Source organism: Phlebotomus papatasi, unplaced genomic scaffold (genome assembly GCF_024763615.1).
Source record: "Phlebotomus papatasi isolate M1 unplaced genomic scaffold, Ppap_2.1 HiC_scaffold_54, whole genome shotgun sequence".
Taxonomy (NCBI): domain Eukaryota; kingdom Metazoa; phylum Arthropoda; class Insecta; order Diptera; family Psychodidae; genus Phlebotomus; species Phlebotomus papatasi.
Genome location: NW_026604737.1, coordinates 53026 through 75204, shown reverse-complemented (window position 1 = coordinate 75204; position 22179 = coordinate 53026). Strand labels below are relative to the sequence as shown.

Below are 22179 nucleotides of genomic sequence, written 5' to 3'. Positions count from 1 at the left end.
AAAATTCACATTATTCGAAGGCATGAACGTTCGATGGGAGAGTACTTTCCCCTAGTAGAATATTTTGTTTAATTAACCCATAAATTCTACACCCTCTGGTCCAAAAAAGTCGTATGTTTGGGCAAAAGTTGAAGATTAAGGAATGATTTTACAGAATGTTTTTAGTATTAATAATACAGTGAAAATTACTATCCATGTGATAATATTGAAGGTCCATCCACTATGTTAACCCTCTAACGGTGTTTTTTTTTTAATATGCGAAAAAAAGTTCTAAAACAATGTTTTCTATGATAATTATGATCCAATAAAGTCGAAAAAACCATCCATTTTTTATTATCTTTTTTAGTTTAGGCGGTAGGTGAGAAAATATAAAAATTTTTTGAAACTCTTTTTGCTTCTAAAATTCACATTTTTAATTTTTTAAAATTTTTTTAAATAAAATATACAAAGTAGAATGACATATCTTTCAGTAAAAAATAAATTTATTTTATTAAGATAACTTTAAATTGGTATTTTTATGGAAACTGGAAATGAGTTTTTTTGCACTAATATTTTTTGTTGCTTTTTCTCTGACCTATCACACAAAACTGGGAATAGCAACAAAACGAAGAGTCAAAATGAGTTCAAACTTTCAAGAGATGTTAGTAAGAGTATTAACGAGGACACTATAGCACTTTTAAATAAATAAAATCTTTATTGTCGCTGTAAATGTGATTTTTGTGAAGACCGCCTGGAGGCGGTCTTACCCGTTAGAGGGTTAAAAGTCGGTTTTAAGCCGGTAGTTCCAATTTTGAAAAAAAAAATAAATAAATAATAAAATAAAAAAAATAAATAAATAAATAGAACAAGAAGTTTCTTTATAAAAAGTTTTTGAGTATATAAGTTTTAAAAACGTAAAGATAATTATTTAATTTTAATCCGGAAATATTGCGTACTATGGCCAACCGCATTCGATTTTATTCGATAATTTTCGGAATAATAGTTATTCAAAACTTCTATTCCCTATAAATGTGAGACCGATCTGAGATTGTTGATTGGCTCTCAGCATTACAATAGGTGTGAAAGTGTAATTACAATGAAAAAATCACACATAGGGTATTTGTGCCAAATTCCGGCCAGCTTGCAATTCTGGCCACCTTTTTTGTTCCTCGAATTTCCATGATTTTTTAGTTTTTGCATACTCTAGAGATTATAAAATGCAAATAATAACAAAAAAATAATAATAATACCAAAAATTAATAACAAAAAATGTCGCTTCGACGAACGAATTGATGTGAAAAAGACATTGGAAGGATTCCGGAAGGGCAAGGAACTATGAGAATGAAGGTGTCCGGAATAGGCCACCAATGCTATGTTTACATTTTTATTCATTTTAAAATGGTTTAAAAAAGAATGTAGAGAAAATAAAGACGATAGTCTGTCTACAAGGTTCCAAGCAATACTCCTTATAAAAAAAAATAACAAAAAAAATCAATTTGTAATAAAAATATTACATTTTAAACTTGACTTTGGCTCTTGCATGCAACTATGCCGAAATTTGGCACACTTACCCTAAATTAAAAAAAACGGATAAAAATATTTTCATTTTTTTTTTAAATAAAAAATCTTAAACTTATGCTAAAAAATAAAATCCCCTAAGTAAGGAAGTCAGGGGTCAGTGGATGTGTGGAAGCGTTGTCAAAATCGAAAGGTTTATGATTGTTATATTTTTAAATTAATTAAAATTCACAATCTCATCTATATCATAAATTTAAATGAGCTTATCACTGGGTTTTAGTAAGCCTTATGAAGTATCAACACGTGAGGTCATAATGGTGCTTACTTGTGGGGTTCACGATGGCGCCCCTGAACATCGTCAACATTGAGATGAAATTTTTATTGATTGAATGTGCAACAAGTAAACAACGTTCTGTAAACTTGTTTGCAAAAGCTAGTTAAACTTTGAGAAAGTGCGCAGTGTTTTCTTCAAATGGACAAAAACTTTAGAATTTCAGCAAGAAATTCAATTCTTATTGAATTCGTATTTGCGAAAACTTATAAGACACAGGTCATGCAGTGTAACCATGAACTCAATTATCATCATCATTCATTCATTATCTTTTGAAAGAATGTATTCTTGTGATATCAGCATTTTATGCTGCTGTATATTTAAATAATATACATACACACTTAAGAGCTTTGATAAGACGGTCCCTTATCATTAACGGTAACAAACCAAATTTTTCTTCATAATCTAACAATGCAAAAATTGCTGGAATTGGATTTTTAAGCCAATTATTTTGGAGATTTCAATGAACATTATCTTTTCAACTTCCAGATCTACTTTGAAGTGACAAACCTAAGGAACACTGCACTCTTTCACAATTTCCAAGTTGTAGATGAACACAGATTTCTCAGGAACATAAATCCACCATCGTGAGTAACCCCCTCTTGTGAATACTTTAGCTGATGCTAACTGAGAATATCTAATCAACAGGGGATTGGTTGGACCTGGCCAGACTTTTGTAGTAACTGTGGTTCTGCAAATTCCTCCAACAGCTGAAGTTGGTTTGCGGGACAGAGTGACTTTGACCGCTCAAGGAATAGTATCTGCAGTTCAGTCTGTCTACCTCACAGTGTCCAGTGCAACCTCCACGCAAGACTCGTCAGCTCCCTGGATGTACTGGACGTACGGGAGTCGCTGTGAATGGCGTAGTTCTCCGGGAAATTGCGCTGGACACGTTTGGAGTGTAGAGATTTCTGCTCATGATTGGGAAACTGGAATTTTGAGAATTCAATCCCAACCACGAGGTCTTCTGTATAGGAATCAATTTATCGCCGGCACCCGGGATCCAGTTTTGGCCACGTATTCAGCCTCTTGTTGTCAACCGCGCGTAACTATCACGGCCTTTGATCTAGCCAACAATCAGAAATCCGTATCACTGGACGTGAGGGATATCTGGCTGAGTGAAGCAGCTATTGCAGCTGTTGTCCTGGGATGCATTCTCCTGATCATCCTCATAATCCTACTAATCGTTCTCTGTTGCTGGTGTTATCGTAGGAAACGAGCTTCACGGGATCTACCCGTCTACCGTACGGAAAGAACCCGCATGGAGCGACGTTCTTGAGGATCTTAAGATCCTCCTTCAGTGCCACAGAATCAATGGGTGTGGGATTGTAATAAAAAATTGGGGCAAAAACCTATTTCTCAGTTTACTGCTCTTGCTCCATTTGAATGCCTCTCCGGATGTGTTATTTTGACTTACCCTTGGGTTCCTCTGAACTTCCTCGAGAGCCCTGGACATCTGGAACAACCGTGGCCACGGGAACAGGTGCCGCAGCTGGCATTAACCTGGCGTTATGGGTGAAGTCATCGAAGGTGAGTCCAGCGGACGAAAGTAAGGGGTTTTTCTTCGACATTTTCACCGATTATCGCACAGATAGCAACACTGATGACAGAGGATTGGCACGAGATCAAAAGATAACGAGAAATGGGGGCACAACACGGTAAAATTGCAACAGATAAATCACTATTTTTGCTCCAAAAATTCTGCCACGACTGGCACGAACTGTCAACCAAATTTTGGGAAATTCCCGAGAAAATCTCAATAGATGGCAGTAGTGAAGATGATTTAAAAAATAGACCTTAACGTTCAAATTTATGATCATGATTAAAAAAAAAGTATATTTTTTCCTGCATCTTGTAAAAGCGATAAAACCCGCCATAAGCAACAAAGGCTCTTGCTTTGGGAAAATGCCGCTCTTTCGAGACAATAGTCTCCTTCCCAGGACCAGAATCTCTGAGAGGGTGGTGAAGACGACTTGTCAAGCGAGTATCTTGTAGTGTAGGACCATAGGGGAAGGTTTTGAAGCTTCGTATTAAAAAAGGAGTCCAAGATTTAAGATTTTTTACTGAATGCCACACACACCGAATCAATTATATCACTATGTCAAAAAAATCTTTTACTTATTGGGTTAATAATTCTGCCTCACAAAATTCCTGGAAGTCCTTGTATTTTCCTCTACAGGAAAATGAAAATGTAGCGGCATTTTTTACGAAGGTGCCCTGGTTAACTCAGCTTCGTACCACTTTTTCCCACCTCTGTAGGCCTCATTTTCCCCGAAAACATTACACCGGACACAAAAATTTGGGCATCAGCATCACTACTTAGATGGAACTTTCATCTACTTGTTTCCACCATTTGTAGGAGGTATCACGCATTAAAAATCAATTTTAAGCTATTTTTCTAACACATGTTTTTTGACACTCGGAAAACCATTTACCCTGCATTCTGACAGTCAGTTAAGAGCTTGGTTAGGTATGAATTTCATATACAGTAGACTCTCTCTCAATCGTGAATATGGGGCAAAATGTCATCCGGTTTAGCGATAGAATTTAGCGTCAAAGCCTCTGTAAATTCCACAAAAAGTGCTCAATTATAAAGAATCACGATAAAATAGGAAGAACTACAGCGAATTTGAGCAAATTAGCTTCATAATTAAGCGTGAAAACTGTCAACAAAATTTGACGCCCGATTGAGAAAGAGCCGATTGAGTGAGAGTCTACTGTAATCACACCTAATGTAATCCTCAGATTTTCTCTAACACCTCCAATGGGTCTTACAGAACATACTTCGGACGTAACTGATTTCAAAAATGACCAGCCACCAATTTAAACTGAAATGTGAGGAGTTCCACTTTGGCAATTAAAGAATCACATCCACCATAAGAAGTGTTTTTTGATCACTGAACAAATCAGAAAGTAGTAATCACACCTATTGCAATCCTTGTTTTTTCTTTAACGTCTCCAATCTGTTTTACAAAACATTTTTTGAACATCAGTGATTCTTAGAATTACCAATGATAATTTTGAAGTAAAATGTGAAAAATTCCGCTTGAAAACAAAGCAAATTGGATGAAAAAATCTCAAAACGCACCGAATAGGCAATGAAAGAATCACATCTACCATAAGCAGATTCAGGCTTAATGTTTAATTTGACAGAAGTGAAATAAAAACATCTGATGAAGTCTCATTTTGATGGGGAAGTGCGTGCTTTCCTTCGAGATTTAAGTGAAAATTGTTTAATATCCCAAAATTTTCTTGTAAATTTATTCAGTGGAATCTATGATAAATCAAATATCCCGAGCGGCGTGCACAGTGTGACCCAAAACAGTGAAGAATTCTCAAATTCGGTGGTCAGTAATGTTGACAGATGTTTTTACGAAGCTGTAAAATTCAATTTTCCTGAGCTGCAAGCGTGGTAATTTTTATGAATTTTCCTCCACCCACAAAAACGACCCCCTTTCAGCAAAAGATTTTCACAGTAAATATTAACCCTAATAAACCCTCTATATAACTTGGGATAGTTTCTTTTTCGAAAAGACACTTGCAGTGTGCAAAAATGCATAAAATATTACATATCAGAATTACGATTTTAGGATCATTTTTTATTTTTGCCTTTTGAACCCAGGAAAAAAGGCCTAGGCTTCCAAATTTGTCAGGAAATGTGAGATGTAGGACTAGCTTTTAGATTATAGTCCATGGATGAAATTCATTTAGTAACTTGGAAAAAATCAACTTTTACGAAGCTGCAACAATACGAAGGTGCAAAACCTTCCCCTATCTCTTTTCTTCGCGGACCGTCGTGCAGTGCAGACGTGTTTAGGAATAACTCCTCGCGAACAATCTCTGTTTTTCCAGTCACAATATGTTTTATCTCATTTATTCATTAAAAAAATATTAGAAAGTAGGCCTCTCGATCTAAGTGATCTGAATTTGAAAAAAATGCAGCAAAAAAAACTTGTTCTACTGCGGTTCTGCGTTTCCTAATTGCGCTACTGAATTTTTCTCAAAGGGATTCAAGTAGGTTCAAGTTAACAGAAATTAATTTTCCACAATTTTGCAGTGCACATTTAAAATATCCTTTGTCGCAACTTTTAGTCAGGTAAGCTACAAAATCTTTATATTCAATGTGCCATGCCATTAATGATTTCTCCTTACAAAATTGTAAAAAAAAAGTAACATTTTCCCAGCTTAACAAAATTTTTATTTAGTTTTTGTTTTCTTTTTAATTTTATTATTTAAAAAAGTTTTTTCCCACAGCTTTAAATTTTTTAAATGAATGTTTTAGAATTTAAGGAATTTTTCTCAATTGGAGATGATCGTCCCATGCAAAAATTTCCTAATATTTTTTCAAAATTTTGGTAAAAAAAAGTACTCAAAAGAAAATTTCCTCAAAAGCCGTTATTTCGTTGCTTTTTGAAAAAAATCCACTAATTTTTCGTCGTTAATCCCGTTGTTATCTGAGTCGCATTTAGCTCACGAGACAGCGCTAGTGGTATGTTGTCAAAGAATTTTCTTTGCTCGCTGTTTTTTAATGTTGATTCTCCTCCAATTAGTGAATTTTCCGTGATAATTTTGACTGTGGTGCACGTGTGAAGTGAAACAGATTGTGAGAAAAGGTGTGTTGTTTGAGAAAATGATTGTAAATGGGTCAAATGGGGGAAATATGGGATGGAATTCGGTGAAAAATGTGTGACGACCTCGACTAGCAATGGCTGCTATTGCTATCGATTGTATGATGTGATTTTTTCTCACGCACTTTTTCACCCAATTCCCCCAGGAAAATGCCCCAAAAATGTGATGAGTGAGTGATCAGGAAGTCATTGGGGTGCTTTTGTGTGTTTCAGGTGCAGAACAGGTGCCGGGAGTGCTGTGAAAATACCTTGGCAATTTACGGAAATGCTAAGTAATACGTCGAGAAACAAAATGGTGTTTCCATTGTACATTATTTGAGGGGAAAGAATCAATAGTGTTGTGTGAATAATTGAGAGATAGAGATAGGAGGGACTTAGAGAGTGTGTAGACATGTTTCCGCAAATACAATGTCCTGTGTGCAAGCTCTTCCTGCTCCAGGGGATGACCCTGGATTCTCATTTAGACACTCACCCAAAGGACAGTGTCATATCTGCCCTTGTCTCATTGACCCTGGGCAATGGTGGTACTCCTGGTGGTGCCCAGGCATCCCTCATTGGTATGCCCCAGGGATCTATGGGAGTGCCCCAGAACAATCTCACGATTGTCAACAGTCAAAGTACTCAGTTGATTCGCCGGACTACAATGCAGCAACCTATAAATACCTCAAATCAGCCCTATACTCTGGTACCAGCTCAGATGATCTCTGGTCCAGCCACAACAACCTGGCCCTACTGTCTCCTCCCACCCAAATCAAATTGTAAATATGATAATGAGCCTTATATGGCCACAGGGCATTCTGCCAATGAGAGCCTCTACTCTGAGGGTCAATCTGAACCCATGGCTGAGGCTGAGTGGGATTATTACGAAGGTGAGGGACAAGAAAGTGCAATACAGACAAATCAGGAGGATTCTGAGGTTCAGGATGGGGAAAATGCGTATCCGGAAGATTGTAAGGATGATGAGCAGATTGTAGAGCCACCGAAGGAGGAGTCACATGATGAAGATGTGGCTGACGAGGTGCAAGAGATAAAGACTGATCAGCCCAAAGCACGCCGACGTTTTAGGGTGCTCAGTTCGGTCACACTTTCTCCTGAGAGCACTCTGAAAATGCAAGATATTATCTATCACCAGTCAACGGTCAAAGAATCCACCAGTACTTTAAGTAATTGTCCAGAGAATTTATTGGGAAGCTCTAAGAAGGTGTCGGATGATGACACAAAACTAACAGAGTGTTTGACAGCTGCCAAGACCAGTGTTATTCGGATGGTGACTTCAGCATCTGTGCCACTTCCGTTGCCATCATACATAAATCTAGAGAAAAAACCGAAAGTGGAAGTGAAAGAGGAGAAGCAGGAGCAGGAGGAGGAGGAGCACGAGGAGCAGGAGAAGAAGAAGGAAGAGGAGACAAAGGAATCAGAAACACTGCCAGCCAGATCATCAAATTTTCCCACTACAAGTCCCAGGAAATTCCTCAGTAAAACACCAAAGAAATTGGTTGTTAAATTCAAGAATCCCATTGTCATCCATGATACACCTGATGAGGTTAAAATTGAACCTCCGTGTGAGGTGGAGATCAATAAGGTTGCAGTGGGAGAGCCATCGACATCGGCAGAAGGGCAAAAGGCAGGAGATGAGGAAGGTGCCAAGGAAGGGGAGAAGCCTGAACTATTAGCTGATATCAAGGAAGAGAAAGAGGAGGCTTCCAAAGTCAAAGATGAGGATTGTCAGAAAATTGAAGATACACCTAATCAGGATGATTTTAAAGTGCAAGAAATCAAAGCGGAAGAAGTTGCAATGGAAGATGAAAAACAAAATCCAGTGATAACAGTGGAGGATGATAAGGGTGAGGTAGAAAAAGTCCCAGAAGCCACTGCAGCCGAAAAAGAAGTGAAGAAAGATGAGGAGGAATATCCACAGGAATCAAGTAGTGTGGTGAAGCCAATCTTTACAATTCAAGTGGAAATGTCCCCTGAGCCTACTAAGATGGAAATTGATCCTGAGACAAGACCACCACCAGAGGTGCCCACATCCAAACCACAAGTGTTCACAATTAAAGAGGAGGATGGGGATAAAAAGGAAGAGAAAGTTTTTCCATCATCTTCCTCCTCTTCGTCTTCCTCTTCCTCGGCATCATCATCAGCTGGCACTTCAGCTTCTTCCTCCTCATCAGCGTCATCGTCAGCTGGAACATCGTCCAATCAGGCAGAATTCACAGCTCCCAATTCCCAGGGATTCTTCGAGGAAGCCGCTGGACCCAGTAGATTTGACTATGGCTTCACGGAATTCCTGGGATACAATGAGAGTGAAGGTGATATATTTTCCAATGATCGTTCTGTTCGCTTCTCACCCATGGCCATCATGAATGAAGATCTGTCCTGGGAACAGTATACACAGTTGGAGAGTAATCAGAATTCCTATGTGGATCTCGATACGTGTCGAACGCATTCGATGGGCGTTAGTCGAGCCCCATCGGCTGATAGCCTCAATATCAGGACAGATGAGAAGATGCCGGCCAAAGGAGAAATTTCTGAGCAGGAGAGCAATGGAGATATTGATGGTCTTTGGAATATTCCGGTAAGTAAAATTGTCAAAAGGATCCCCTGATCCCTGGATCCCATGCTCGAAAACATGTGAGCGCAGAACCTTTAGATTGAATTCGAGCTCTGAATATCAAAATCTTGGCTTGATCACCTGTCCTCTTGAACCCCTGACTTCAGTCCAATTGAAAATATTTGGGGAATTCTTATTTGCCATATTTACGCCGATATTCGCCAATATACTTACGTTTTGGAGTTAAAATCTGCAGTTTTGGATGCCTGGAACAAACCGGAAGATAAGGTCATCGAAAATTTAATCGATAGTATGCCCAATAGCATTCTTGAAATACTTCAGAAAAACGCTGGAATCACTAATCTTAAAGATTTACATTAAAATTATCTCGTCTAATAATATTACAAAAGGGATTTATTGACATTATCGTAGTTATTCGATCAAAAACGTGAAAAATTGATATTCCTTCAATTAGAATTTAAGAAAGATGTTGCGCAGTCAAAAAATATCATAAATAGGTTCAAATCAAAGTATTTTGTTTAAAAAAAAAATAAAAAAATATATATAGAAGAAAATGTGATTATTGACAAGTGAGCTTATGGTTTTGATACACTGGAAAACCATAAAAATCAGCATTTCTTCAATGGAAATATGGGAGAGCCGTTGCAATGCCGAAAAATTACAATAATCTATTGTAAAATAATTAAATTCAAACTATTTTGCAGAAAAAATTTAAATAAAACGAATACAGGAAAAAATTTTGAGTTCTGCAAAGTGACCTTATGGTTATGATACGCACTTTACTTTACAATTATGTACAAACATAAGGAAAAAATAACTTTAGGAAGTCAGGAAAAATTATTTTCTTTATGAGACACCGGTGTTCCAGTCGTCCTTAAAGGGTTAAGGCATAAAAAGACTGAAATATTTTTATTGAAAATTAGTGAACAAAAACAAATAGTAAAATAAATGAATTTTAAATGTTTTTTATGGATGAATGTTGTATGATTATCTAAGAAATGATAATTTTTAGGAAAAAAACGTTTATAATTTTTATAATTAGACGTTAATGAAGCTCAAGGTGTTTCAATAAGACTGATTTTTACCGAATAGGTCACAGATCAGCTATGAAAACGTCACCTTGTATAATTTGAAGGTCCTTTGAAATAGGGTAGAGTCAGTACTTTTCGCCACCATTAAGCTTTAGGGGCCTCGTAAGGTGTGATATTTTTGTCAGACTAAAATGAATTTTTGTATAAATATACTTTGAAGCAATATCTATCTATATATCTAGGATACGTCTCGAGAATTTTAGAGAATCTCATTGAAAAATATGCATTTTCCCCAATTATGCTTGTTTCAGTACTTTTCGCCACCTGTTTTAAACCGAATTTCAATTAATTAAGAGACGTAATAACGTATTGGGATATTAGAACAGAACATATTATGAGTGTTGAAATGCTACTTATTCTTAAATGTCTTAAATTAGTTGTTTTATATTAGGTGGCGAAAAAGTGCTTACATGGCGAAAAAGGCTAACTCTACCCTACATTGCTCATCTTCTGGTTTTATTTCACGATCTGGGGCATTAAAGGACGAATTAAGAAACTCATCATCACTGTTGAAGTCTGCTTCTTTATCAATTTCGCTTAATTCGCAGAAATCGACCATTTCACTCATTATGGACAATCTACGTGTAATCTCAATTGTTTTCCATGATCAATATATTGCAAAATAATAATATATTTTACTAGAACAATCAAAACAATTAAATAAAAAAATCGGTAATTTTTCAAAATTTTACCCTTGAACCGATAAGACCGCCCACAGGCAGTCTTCCTTTTTTTCTTCTAAAACTCTTACTTCTAGTTTTTTCACACTTATCGATTGAAATATACAAACTAGAAGAACATATCTTTCAGGAAATAAGATTCTTACTACAGTTAGATTACTTTAAAACAATATTTTTTGCCCTTGAAAACGAAAAATGTCGCGAACGACATTTTGCTGTTTTTTCTCTGACCTGTCACACAAAACAGAAGATTGGAAGCAAACGAAAGGTCAAAATGAGTTCAGCTTCGGAAAATAAGTTAGTAAGACTAAAAAGTGTGCCAAATTCCGGCCAGCTTGCCATTTCGGCCACCTTTTTTGTTCCTCGAATTTCCATGAATTTTTAGTTTTTACACACTCTAGAGATTATACAATGCAAAAGAATAACAAAAAATGTAGCTTCGACAAACGAGATGACGTGAAAAATGCATTGCAAGAATTCCTGAAGGGCAAGGAACTATGAGGATGAAGGTGGCCGAAATAGGGCACCAAAGCTATGTCTACATTTTTATTCATTTTAAAATGTATTAAGAATTATTTTGGAGTAAATAAAGACGATAAACTGTCTACAAGGTTCTAAGCAACACTCCTTAAATAGAAGGAATAAAAACTCAATTTCTATTAACGATATTACATTTCAGACTTGAGACTTTGGCGCTTGCATGCAACTATGCCGAAATTTGGCACACTTAGCCTAACTGAGAACACTGTAGATATTTCAACTTCAAATAAGTAATATTGTCGCAGTAAATGCGATTTATAGAATGACCGCCTGGAGGCGGTCTTACCCGTTAGAGGGTTAATGAACAAATCTCAGAGAACATTTGAAAGACTTGACCACTACTGATGAAGGCTTGGATATCGAGCCGAAAGCTCTGGAAAAAGTTGATGAGTTTTCCCTGAGTGAATTGTATTTTCCCGACGATTTCCGGAATCCCCACCTCGTTAACTATTATTTACGTCGGTTTGTGTTTTACTATAAGTAAACGTCCTTCTAGGTTTATCCCAACTGCGATGCCGCACCGAGATTCTCCAGTTCATATGACATGTCCGTGGCCAGGGAAAGCTGGAGCCTGAGCAGTGATCAGAATAATCAGCAGGATGCCTCACACATTGCCACCCATATTATTCCAAAATTGTAAGAAATCCCCCGGAATTTATTAATCTCTTTGGGGATTAACTTATTAACATCCTGCATTTCTAGCACTTCTTTGGCTGCGCAGAATGGGGAGGATCAGAAAACACTGGTTCCTACCCTGGCAGATCTGGACAGTTCATCTAGTTTCAAGAAGAATGCCGAGGAGAAAAAAAAGCCTTTCGTGAGAGTACTAAAATATCCCTGTTCGATATGTTCACGTTCTTTTAGGCTCTACCGTCAGAGAAAGTATCACATGTTCAATGATCATCAGGAATTTCTTGCATCTGAGAGGAGAAATAAACAATTCAGAACAAAAGGTAAAGCAAATATTTAATTTGAAAACTGCCCACATTTTTTTACCACTTTGTTTTTTTATACTTTTTTTATGTTGTGAAATGATATATTTTCATTGATATATTTTTTCTTGGACTTGGATCACAGTTTATTCTGTGTCGATCAGTCGAATGGTGAACTTCAAAGTGCAATCTGTGATCCAAGTCCAAGAAAAGTGTAACCATTTCCCGCCTGTACGTGATTTTCCCAACAAAATTCGATATCTGATGAAGAGGACATTCATCCTCGAAACGTCGTAAAGAATAAAATTGCGAAAGTCAAGAAAGGTCTAGTGTTTCCGTCACTTCTTGCTACACCCCATCGGACCGAAATTCTTCACACAGAATTGTTTAAATTTGGATTTTTTTGGAAAGTTTGTTGAAATAGTCAACCCAGATGCATCGGTTTCAATCGGTATTGAATCGGTGAAGTACCCGTAAATGATTTACCTTTCTCGAACATACTTTTTTATTTGTTTATATGCTTGTTCTTGCTATACTCATGCGAAAAACATCTTAAAATGTGCATTAGTTGACCAATTTTCAATTTCGCTTTTATAATTTTTATGGATCAGTTTAATCAGTAATAAACCGGTAGGGTAAGATGGGGTAATTTGGAATCAGGTCTAATTTGGAACCTTGAAATTTGCTTTAGATGTCAGAAAGAAAAAAAAAACAACGAAGAAATAATCTCCAATGTAAAGTCTTATACATCATGGTTTTCTTTTTCCATTTGATCATCTGAAACAGAGTGGCAGAAGTGAAAAACCTCAAAATTCCAAATTTGCCCATCTTACTCAATGTACCCAAAATATTCATGAAGAGCTCTTTCTCGTGCGTTTGAGCATTCTGCAAATTTGGAACATTTTGTCATAATTAGATGGATCATAATTAGGGGGAAGCGGGTCTTTATTGGGTTGGAACTATATTATTATATGATATTTTTAGTGGATTCCTAAAGGATGCTGGGACTTAAAATTAATTCTGTTCAACTGGTTGATCTTGACTTAGAAATATGTGGAAAAAATATTGTATATCCATATAGCCCCCCGCTTCCCGTTATTGTATTTTATGAAGTATATATTCTTACTACCGTTTTAAATCTTTTATGGTCTCTACACACTAGAGAAACTTACGTCCATATTGAAGAGTTTTTCTTACACATAAGTATGGAATTTGCTTCAATATGGACGTAAATTCATCTAGTGTGCCATATGGCTATCAATCCACATTTATAATAACTTTATTTTACTACAAATTAGTCTTAAACTCTTTTTTCTATCTTTGCGAGTTTAAACTGTTCAAGCATTTTTTAATCTGTTTTTTGAAAAAAAAAAATGTTTCTTCAATAATTGAGAAATTGAAAAAAAATTGAAGAAGGTCTATGGAGGCTATCTATAGAAAAAAATTTGAGCCGCTATCTTTTTTACCTTTGAAGATAGTGAATTTTGAATTTTTCGATTTGTGACTTTTTGCCCCAGTCTCCCCTACTTTATAGGTGAAAGTGAAATTGATCTTTAATAAATTTGAATGGTTTTAGCCTTTGGTTGAGATAAAATTCTATTTTAGAAGAATTTTTTTTTAAACATAAAAAATTTAAAGAACCAATTAAATGTGCTGAATATTGGATCAATGATGGTCAAAAAATTCATCCTTCTTCTTGTTTTTACTTGTAATGTAGTTCAAACCGACCCATCTGCTGCAACATCAACGACAACGTCAGGAGCAAGCTTGAGTCAGTCGGAGGATGATAAGGCCACCAGTTATCCCACCTCGACCTTCTTCATTGACTTCAATATCAAACAGATGAAAGACAAGACAACAATCACGAGTGAACTGCAGGATCTCGTGACGGCATTCAATACGAAACGTTTGTACTTCTGCATGATGTGCAAGGGGCAGTACTCAAAGATCAGGGACTACGATAAGCATCTGTCCATCCATCCGGCTGAGTGTTATTCGTGTGGGAAAATGTTTAAGAGCTGGAAGACACTGCTAAATCACCTGAAGCGCCATTTGGGCATGATTGAGTACATTTGTCGTCTGTGCGACAAGCAATTCTCCAGTCGACAGAGTCTGACGGAGCACGAGAGGATGCATACGGGAGAGACACCGATAAAGTGTAACATGTGTCCACGGACATTCCGTCGGCAATCGAATTTGTTGCAGCACAAGAATAACCATCATATGAAAATTCGGCCACGTGTGAAGGATTATCTGTGTCACTGTGGTGAGGTATTTCATACAAAAGCGAAATTTCTTTGGCACAAGGAGACACACGAGAAGATACCCAAGGGTTGTCCGTTCTGTCGGGAGCGTTTTATCCATCGTAACAGTCTTTCACGGCACATCCGATTGGCACATGCTGAGAAGTATATTGAGTTGAATAAGGAAACTGTGACGTGTCATATTTGTGAGAAGCACTACCTGAAGACCAGCATAAAGACGCACATGTTGATTCACACAGAACAGGTGAACTTTGAGTGTAGTATCTGCAATAAGTCCTTCAGCACCAAGTGGAACCTCAAGATGCACAAATGGATTCATGCAAGTCGCACAGCCATGCCCTTCAAGTGCTCCATATGTCCCAAGGCATTTATACGCCAGAGTGATCTTCAGGATCATATCAATCGTCACAAGTCCATCAAACCCTTCACCTGTGACTACTGTGGATGCCAATTTGGGCGGAAGTACAATTGGTTGCGTCATACACGTGAGCACATTACCGAGAAGCAGCATACGTGCAACATTTGTGGAAAATCCTTCCACAGGGCCTACTATCTGAAGGAACATTCACGCTCTCATACCAACGAACGGCCCTATGAGGTCTTGTTCCTTTTTTTTTGTTGGATTTCGTTTTATTTCAGAAAAAAACGGACTTGAAACTAATAGAATGCTCTTTTTCTTGCAGTGCATCATTTGCGGAAAGACTTCGGCCACAAAGACAAATCACAATAAACATGTTAAGATTCATCATGCGAGGGATCCGTTGACAGCTGAGGGGTAAATTTAAGAAGAATTATAATGTCCTCTTCGTACCAGATTTATGTCAATATTGAAGCAAATCGCCTACACTTTTGTAGGAAAAACTCAAATATTGACATAAATTTCTCTAGTGCGTAGTAGATATAGGGTAAAAGTCCTAATTCAAAACCATTTCCAGACGCTTTAACTTTGACAGAAGTTTCAACACATTAAGTTCATATTAGGTGAGATTCTTAATAATCTCACCTACTATAATCCTAACAAAATTTCATGTCGTCCGATCGAGCTCAAACTTGGCCAAAATGTGTTTCAGCACTTCCTGATCACGAATATACATGTGACTAATTTACGTTCCCGGCCGGCCGGCCGTTCTTTGGAGCTTAAATGCTCCTAAACTAAAAAAGATATCGACTTGCGGTTTTCGGCAAAGGTTATATATCGGGTGAAAATTGCAACTTGGTGCATTGGCCCCCCACCCCCCATCCCTCCTTCCGCCATTTTGAATACCCCCTTTTTTGTTTTCCCAATGGGTCCGCCCCTATGGCATTGATCGGGCTCAAATTTTAGTATGTTATAGCTGGGCCTTAGGGCTTTCCATCAATACCAAACTTAAGGTCCCTCGACCCCCCTGACCCTAGCTATAAGGGTCCAAAAAAAATTTCTTAAAATGGCCATAACTCCGGTTCTAATTGTCAGAATTTAAAAAGTGAGGGCTTTTTGGAAAGCTCTCATGAAATGCCACTTCCCCTTCTAACATGATAAGTTCATAAAACCACCGCTAGGGGCGCTATTTTTAAAAAGAAGATTTTTCAATTTTCTAAATTAAATAACTCAAAAATTCCATTGTGCATCGGGCTGAAATTTTAGTACGTTGTAGCCCTTGATTATACCTATCAAACAAAAAAAAACTTAAGTTGATCTATAACCCCTGACCCCAGCTATAAGGGGTCAAAGTTCGAACATTGACCGGCCTCTATCTCCGGTTCTAATTAACATAGCGACCTAAATTTTACCTTTTTGGTTTCGTCTCGATGAGCACTTTCAGATGGAAATTCAAAAATTCACCACAGGTGGCGCTGCGATAGCGTCAAAATTCATCGAAATTCAAACTAATTTTTCTCAGAAACGGCATTGTGCAAGTTAATCAAATTTTAAAGTGTTGTAGTCCAGTCTAGGACGTTTCCAAAATGGTGCGTAAGTGCGCTGTAGTTTCAATAGAACCGGAGATATGAGGGGTCAAATTCACGAAATTCAAAAAATCATATCTCCAGTTCTATTTGACCGATTTGGATGAGTAAGGGATTAAACGAAAGATCTAACCAAATGCTACAACTTTCTAGAACACTTGAACTTTGTGGGACCAACATCAGGGGCGCTACAGTCGAAAAACCAATTTCAATATCACATAACCTCAATTATCTCGACTGTCGCTGAACCGATTTTGATGATTACTTCGATATAATTGTAGAGAACATTTGTCTCTATATTTCGTCCATACATCATTTTTCGATCAGATAATGCGATCTGTCCGATTTTGTCGTTTAAGTGTGAAAAAATTGATTTTTCCCATAATAACGCTTTGAAATCACTCAGATGCCAATTTGACTGCCTCTACTCCACCAAGACACTTAAAATAGGGTTTTAAATGGAAAGTCTCACAAAATACAACAATTCTTTGATATAGTTGAAGTTCATAAAATGAACACTTGGGGCGATCTGGTCGAAAAAACGAGTTCAGAAACAAACAACCTCGATTATCTCGGCTTCTGATTAATCGACGAGATCATGTTCTACGGCAAAATTATAGAGAACATTATGGTCTACATTTCACCCATATATCACTTTTCTGTCACTCCATCCAAATCTTTGATATTTTGGTTTAAATACAAAATTTGTATAATTTCACGAATTTGATTCAAGATACTTGAATGGCGTACCCCAACTTCAGCTCTAAATCGAATTTGCATGCATTCCGAGTTGGCTCACATTAAGAATCTCACCTACATAAGCCGGTTAGGATTATCTGTCCCTTTTTTCTGAAGAGAATTACATAAATTTGCTCCTTGACTCTTTTAAAATGTTACTGTTTAGTGAAAATTCTTTAGATATAATTTGAAAACTTCTTAAATACAAAAAAAAATACGCGAGCGTAAAATGCTTCTATTGAAAACATATTAATCCAATTGGAGACAAGGGAAAGTTTCTAATTGGAGACAAACAGTGTAAGTGAAACCGCGACGAAAGGTTTCCAAAACTTTGTTGAGTTGCTCCTGAGTGCAGGATTTGTTCTTATTCCTGGTCTTTTCTCCTTTTCCATCTAAAACAATAAGAAAATCTCTCCAAAAAAATCATATTTCCGGGGTTTCCTGTTGAAGCATTTGCAGACACTTCAGAAAAACCTTTTTTGTTCATGAAATAGGTAATTATTTCATTTGTAAACTTCACGTACCGTTAACAGTAAATATTAACACTTAATTTAACTAAAATTAGTCAGGAATATGACATAAATGTTAAGCAAAACGACTAAACAACAGTCACTAAATTGTGTTTTTCATTGGAAAACATGGTCGATCGATGAAAAATTCGATGGTGAAAAGGTACAATTTTAATTTTTCTGAGAAATTAACAAATCAAAATTTGTGAATATGAATGGATTTTCGCTTTATTTGGTGCAAAATTAACTAAATAATGAAACTGTGGTATAGAAAATATAATTTAGTACTGTATTTATCATGAAAAAAGTGACGTTTCCATTTGGAGTAGCAAAAAATTTCCATTTGGAGCAGGTTTTGAATTAGCTTAATTTACCCTAAAAGGTTATACAGTATCCGCGAAAAATTTCTGGATAGTTATATTCGGGAAATCAGGCAAAATTGTAGAAGAAATTACTTTTTTTAAATTCTTTTTGCAAATGAGTTGTCTTCAATCCATAGATGTCATTTATGTGTTTCACAAGAAATAACTAATTTTATTTTATATAAAAAGAATAATTGTTTTCCAAAAGGTTATCATTTTTCATCGGGCAAAAGTTTCTTGACACTTTTGGAAAAGTGTCAAGAAACTTTTAACAGATAAAAAATTATCAACTTTTAGGGAAACAATTATTTTTTGTATGAAAAAAATGTTTTTTTTTAAATAAATAATAAGTAATTTTTCAATTATTTTTTCCATCTTATTTCTCGAATATAACTTTGTCAACAAACTTTTGGCTGATACCACTGTGCGACAAAATTTTGGTTTCCGTGGGTGTCTTTGACGAGAGTCCCAAAATTTGTTAGAGGGTCATTTAAGGGTCTCAAATTTGAAATCCGTTTGTCCGGGTCACGTCTAGATTTTTTTAAATATGCATTTTTAGTTTTTTTTTTCTGTTTTCTAAAATTCAAAAATTTATAACTCCGGTTCTAATTCTCCGGTGGTAGTCACATAAAGCTAAAATGACGCGTAATTTCATCCTCTATAACTCTCGTGAATACATCAAGAACCTACGTTGAAAATAAAGTATAATTTTAAAGATTTTTTGATAAAGTGCACCCAAAATTGTTCATTTTTCTCTGTTTTTTCAATCTTCTAATAATTTTCCAACTTAAATAGAGCATTTCATGTGCCAATTACCATGCCTAAAACTGACTGAATTTAATATTCATTCATTTCCTTTTTGTTTGAATTTTCTACCTAAATTCGTTTATTCACAATAATTTATTGAAAATAAAATGCATTGAAATCTAAAAATTTGCGGAACTAATACTGGTATCTCTGTCTAACTTACTGACAACCATTCTCTTTTGCACTCTCTCTTAGACATTTCATGTAAGAACAGGAGAAATGAAAGAAAAGGAGATGCATAGAGAAGGAAAGAGAGGAATATCTGTTCAGTGACTTATATATTAGATGAGATCATATATTCTGTCAGTAGAAGAGGTAAAAAGTTTGGAGTGGTATATCTCAGCTCCTGATGAACATAATTGGATGAGTGAACTATTGTTGGAAAGCTTGGTTCATTAGCTTTCAGAATCTGGTATAGGGGGAAGTGGGGCTATATTGAGCTGTGGGGCTAAATTGATATACGATTTTCCGCATATTTCTAAAGGCAGCTGGTCTTTACAATTGTTTTATTTAGATTCACAATTGTTTTGTCTATATAAATTATATTACGTTAAGGCGGAGTTTCCTTTAGAAATATGAGAAAAAATCGAATATCAATGTAACCCCACAGCTCAATATAGCCCCACTTCCCCCTATGTAATTGGCTATGGGTAAATCATGGTCATCCAGAACCATTTATGTCGAAGAAGACACTTTTTGCAGCGTCATTTTTGACCATCTACTGCTGGGACCAGGAGTGACCCACAATTCTCGCACTTGGACTGTTCGTTAGAGGAACTCAAAGGGTATAATTTGTAGAAGAAACTTTTTTTTTGGACATCTTACTTTTTTTTATTCATCGACTTTTGCAAGAATTTTAAAATGTTTGACGCAAGGAAAAAATTACAGAAATCCTAAAAGAGTGGTATCTGGAGGGGAAGGATAGACGTGGGGATGAAATTGATGTGATATTTGGATTCCTTGGATCAACTTATGGGGGAGTACTTAGAACATTCCAAGTCGATATCTTCATTAGTATGTCCAGAAAATGAGATAGAAGGATTTCTGTCATTTTTTTCTATGCGTGTAAAATGTTAAAATTCTTGCAAAAGTCGATGAATAAAAAAAGTAAGATGTCCAAAAAAAAGTTTCTTCTACAAATTATACCCTTTGAGTTCCTCTAACGAACAGTCCAAGTGCGAGAATTGTGGGTCACTCCTGGTCCCAGCAGTAGATGGTCAAAAATGACACTGCAAAAAGTGTCTTCTTCGACATAAATGGTTCTGGATGACCATGATTTACCCATAGCCAATTACATATACCAGATTCTGAAAGCTAATGAACCAAGCTTTCCAACAATAGTTCATTCATCCAATTATGTTCATCAGGAGCTGAGATATACCACTCCAAACTTTTTACCTCTTCTACTGACAGAATATATGATCTCATCTAATATATTCCTGAATTATTTATTAATAAATAAATTTATTGGTTTTTCGACTGTGGCGCCCCTGGTGTTGGTCCCGCAAAGTTTTAATGTTCTAGAATGTTTTAGCATTTGGTGAGATCTTTCGTTTAAGCCCTCACTCATCAAAATCGGTCAAATAGTACCGGAGATATGATTTTTTGAATTTCGTGAACTTTGACCCCTCATATCTCCGGTTCTATTATAACCACAGTGAACCTACGCCACTTTGGAAACGTTCTAGACTGGACTACAACACTCTAAAATTTGATTAACTTGCACAATGCCGTTTTTGAGAAAAATGAGTTTGAATTTTGATGAATTTTGACGCTATCGCAGCGCCACCTGTGGTGACTTTTTGAATTTCCATCTGAAAGTACTCATCGAGACGAACCCAAAAACCCAAAATTTAGAACCGGAGATAGAGGCCGGTCAATTTTCGAACTTTGACCCTTTATAGCTCGGGTCAGGGGTTATGGATCGACTTAAGTATTTTTTTGTTTGATAGGTATAATCTGCGGCTACAACATACTAAAATTTCAGCCCGATGCACAAAGAAATTTTTGAGTTATTTAACTTAGAAAATTCTAAAATCTTTTTAAAAATAGCGCCCCTAGCGGTGGTTTTATGAACTTATCATGTTAGAAAGGGAAGTGGCATTACACGAGAGCTTTCCAAAACGCTCTCATTTTTTTTAAATTCTGACAATTAGAGCCGGAGTTATGGCCATTGGGGGTCCGTGGTGCAATTGGTAAGAGCGTTCGGCTCTTGGGCGGTGTGATCTCCGGCTCGACTGTCACAGTTGTGAGTTCGTGTCCCGCCCGGTGCAAATGATTGAAGCGTCTGAATGGACATTTTCACGAAACATTGCAATGTAAACGGAACAATGTACAAAATGGCAATAAGAGCCCGGTACATTGAAATAAATAAAAATAAATAGATAAAGTTATGGCCATTTTAATACTTTTTTTTTTGACCCTTATAGCTCGGGTCAGGGGGGTCGGGGGGCCTTGAGTTTGGTATTGATCGAAAGCTCTAAGGCCCAGCTATTCAGATTTGAGACCCTTAAATTAATGACCCTCTAACAAATTTTCGCACTCTCGTCAAAGACACCCACAACGTGTCGCAAGGTGTAGTTATCACATCGAGATCTTTCTAACGAAATTTTGTCAAAACGAGTTTTATTACAAATTTGACAAAATTTTTCATATTTTACATGGAAAAACTTCAAATTTTTGTCGCATAGTGAATCGTGATCTTTAAACACGATTATATCCCCCAATTAACTTTTTAGATATAAAAATCATCGTAAAAAAAAGAAGAAATAAGAAAACTATTGTGAAATAAAGTAATTTTTAAGGGAAAAAAGAAAGTAAACGCGAGAAGAATTACCAATTAATTTTAGCCAATTAATTTGCAATTAAGTTAATATTGTAAAATGCGTGAATGTATATGCAATGCATTTATATTTGTGTGGTATGCAAGAGAAATATTCAATATTTTGTGGATGTGATTTGCATTATTGAACACATTATTAATATAAAATAGGCTCCATAAGTTGAAATAATGAAAAAAATTAATATCGTGTAAGGATTATTTGATAAGATTCTTTAAGAATATTTTATTTCCCTCGGAGATGTTGTTAGGCTAGGCTAGAGATTCTAGTTTGTAAGCTCAACACTGAGATTTTACTCTACACGTGTAAGAACTTAAGAAAACTCCCCCAGGAAAATGTTTTTTTCTGCATAATGCAATCGATAGTGGAATTAAAAAGAATTTGAATAATGAAATGAAAAGGTGTTTTATTTGAGGGATTTGTCTGCTTCAGCTGTTTCAGGGA

At 36.3% G+C, this 22179-nt stretch overlaps 2 protein-coding genes across 7 annotated transcripts in view; one reads left to right on the top strand and one right to left on the bottom strand.

Moving 5' to 3' along the window:
* Positions 1–3569, bottom strand: part of LOC129809268 (uncharacterized) — a 48434-nt gene extending 44865 nt beyond the window's left edge. For both annotated transcript variants that reach the window (XM_055859086.1, XM_055859087.1), the window contains exon 1: positions 3246–3569. In XM_055859086.1, coding sequence (XP_055715061.1) covers positions 3246–3399 — 154 coding nt within the window. In that variant the 5' untranslated portion in view covers positions 3400–3569. The remainder of the gene's footprint in view (positions 1–3245) is intronic.
* Positions 3570–6300: 2731 nt separating this feature from the next.
* LOC129809269 (uncharacterized) lies at positions 6301–21687 on the top strand. 5 transcript variants are annotated; one of them, XM_055859088.1, is made up of 7 exons: positions 6301–6441; positions 6670–9031; positions 11836–11975; positions 12042–12292; positions 13989–15133; positions 15219–15310; positions 21449–21687. In XM_055859088.1, exons 2-7 carry the CDS (start codon positions 6848–6850, stop codon positions 21600–21602), a joined length of 3966 nt encoding a protein of 1321 aa, XP_055715063.1. In that variant the 5' UTR covers positions 6301–6441; positions 6670–6847; the 3' UTR covers positions 21603–21687. The 5 variants fall into 5 exon arrangements, with proteins under 5 accessions (XP_055715063.1, XP_055715067.1, XP_055715064.1 ...); XM_055859092.1 differs by having other exon boundaries at positions 6317–6441; positions 21634–21687; XM_055859089.1 differs by having other exon boundaries at positions 6317–6464.
* The last annotated feature ends 492 nt before the right edge of the window (positions 21688–22179 follow it).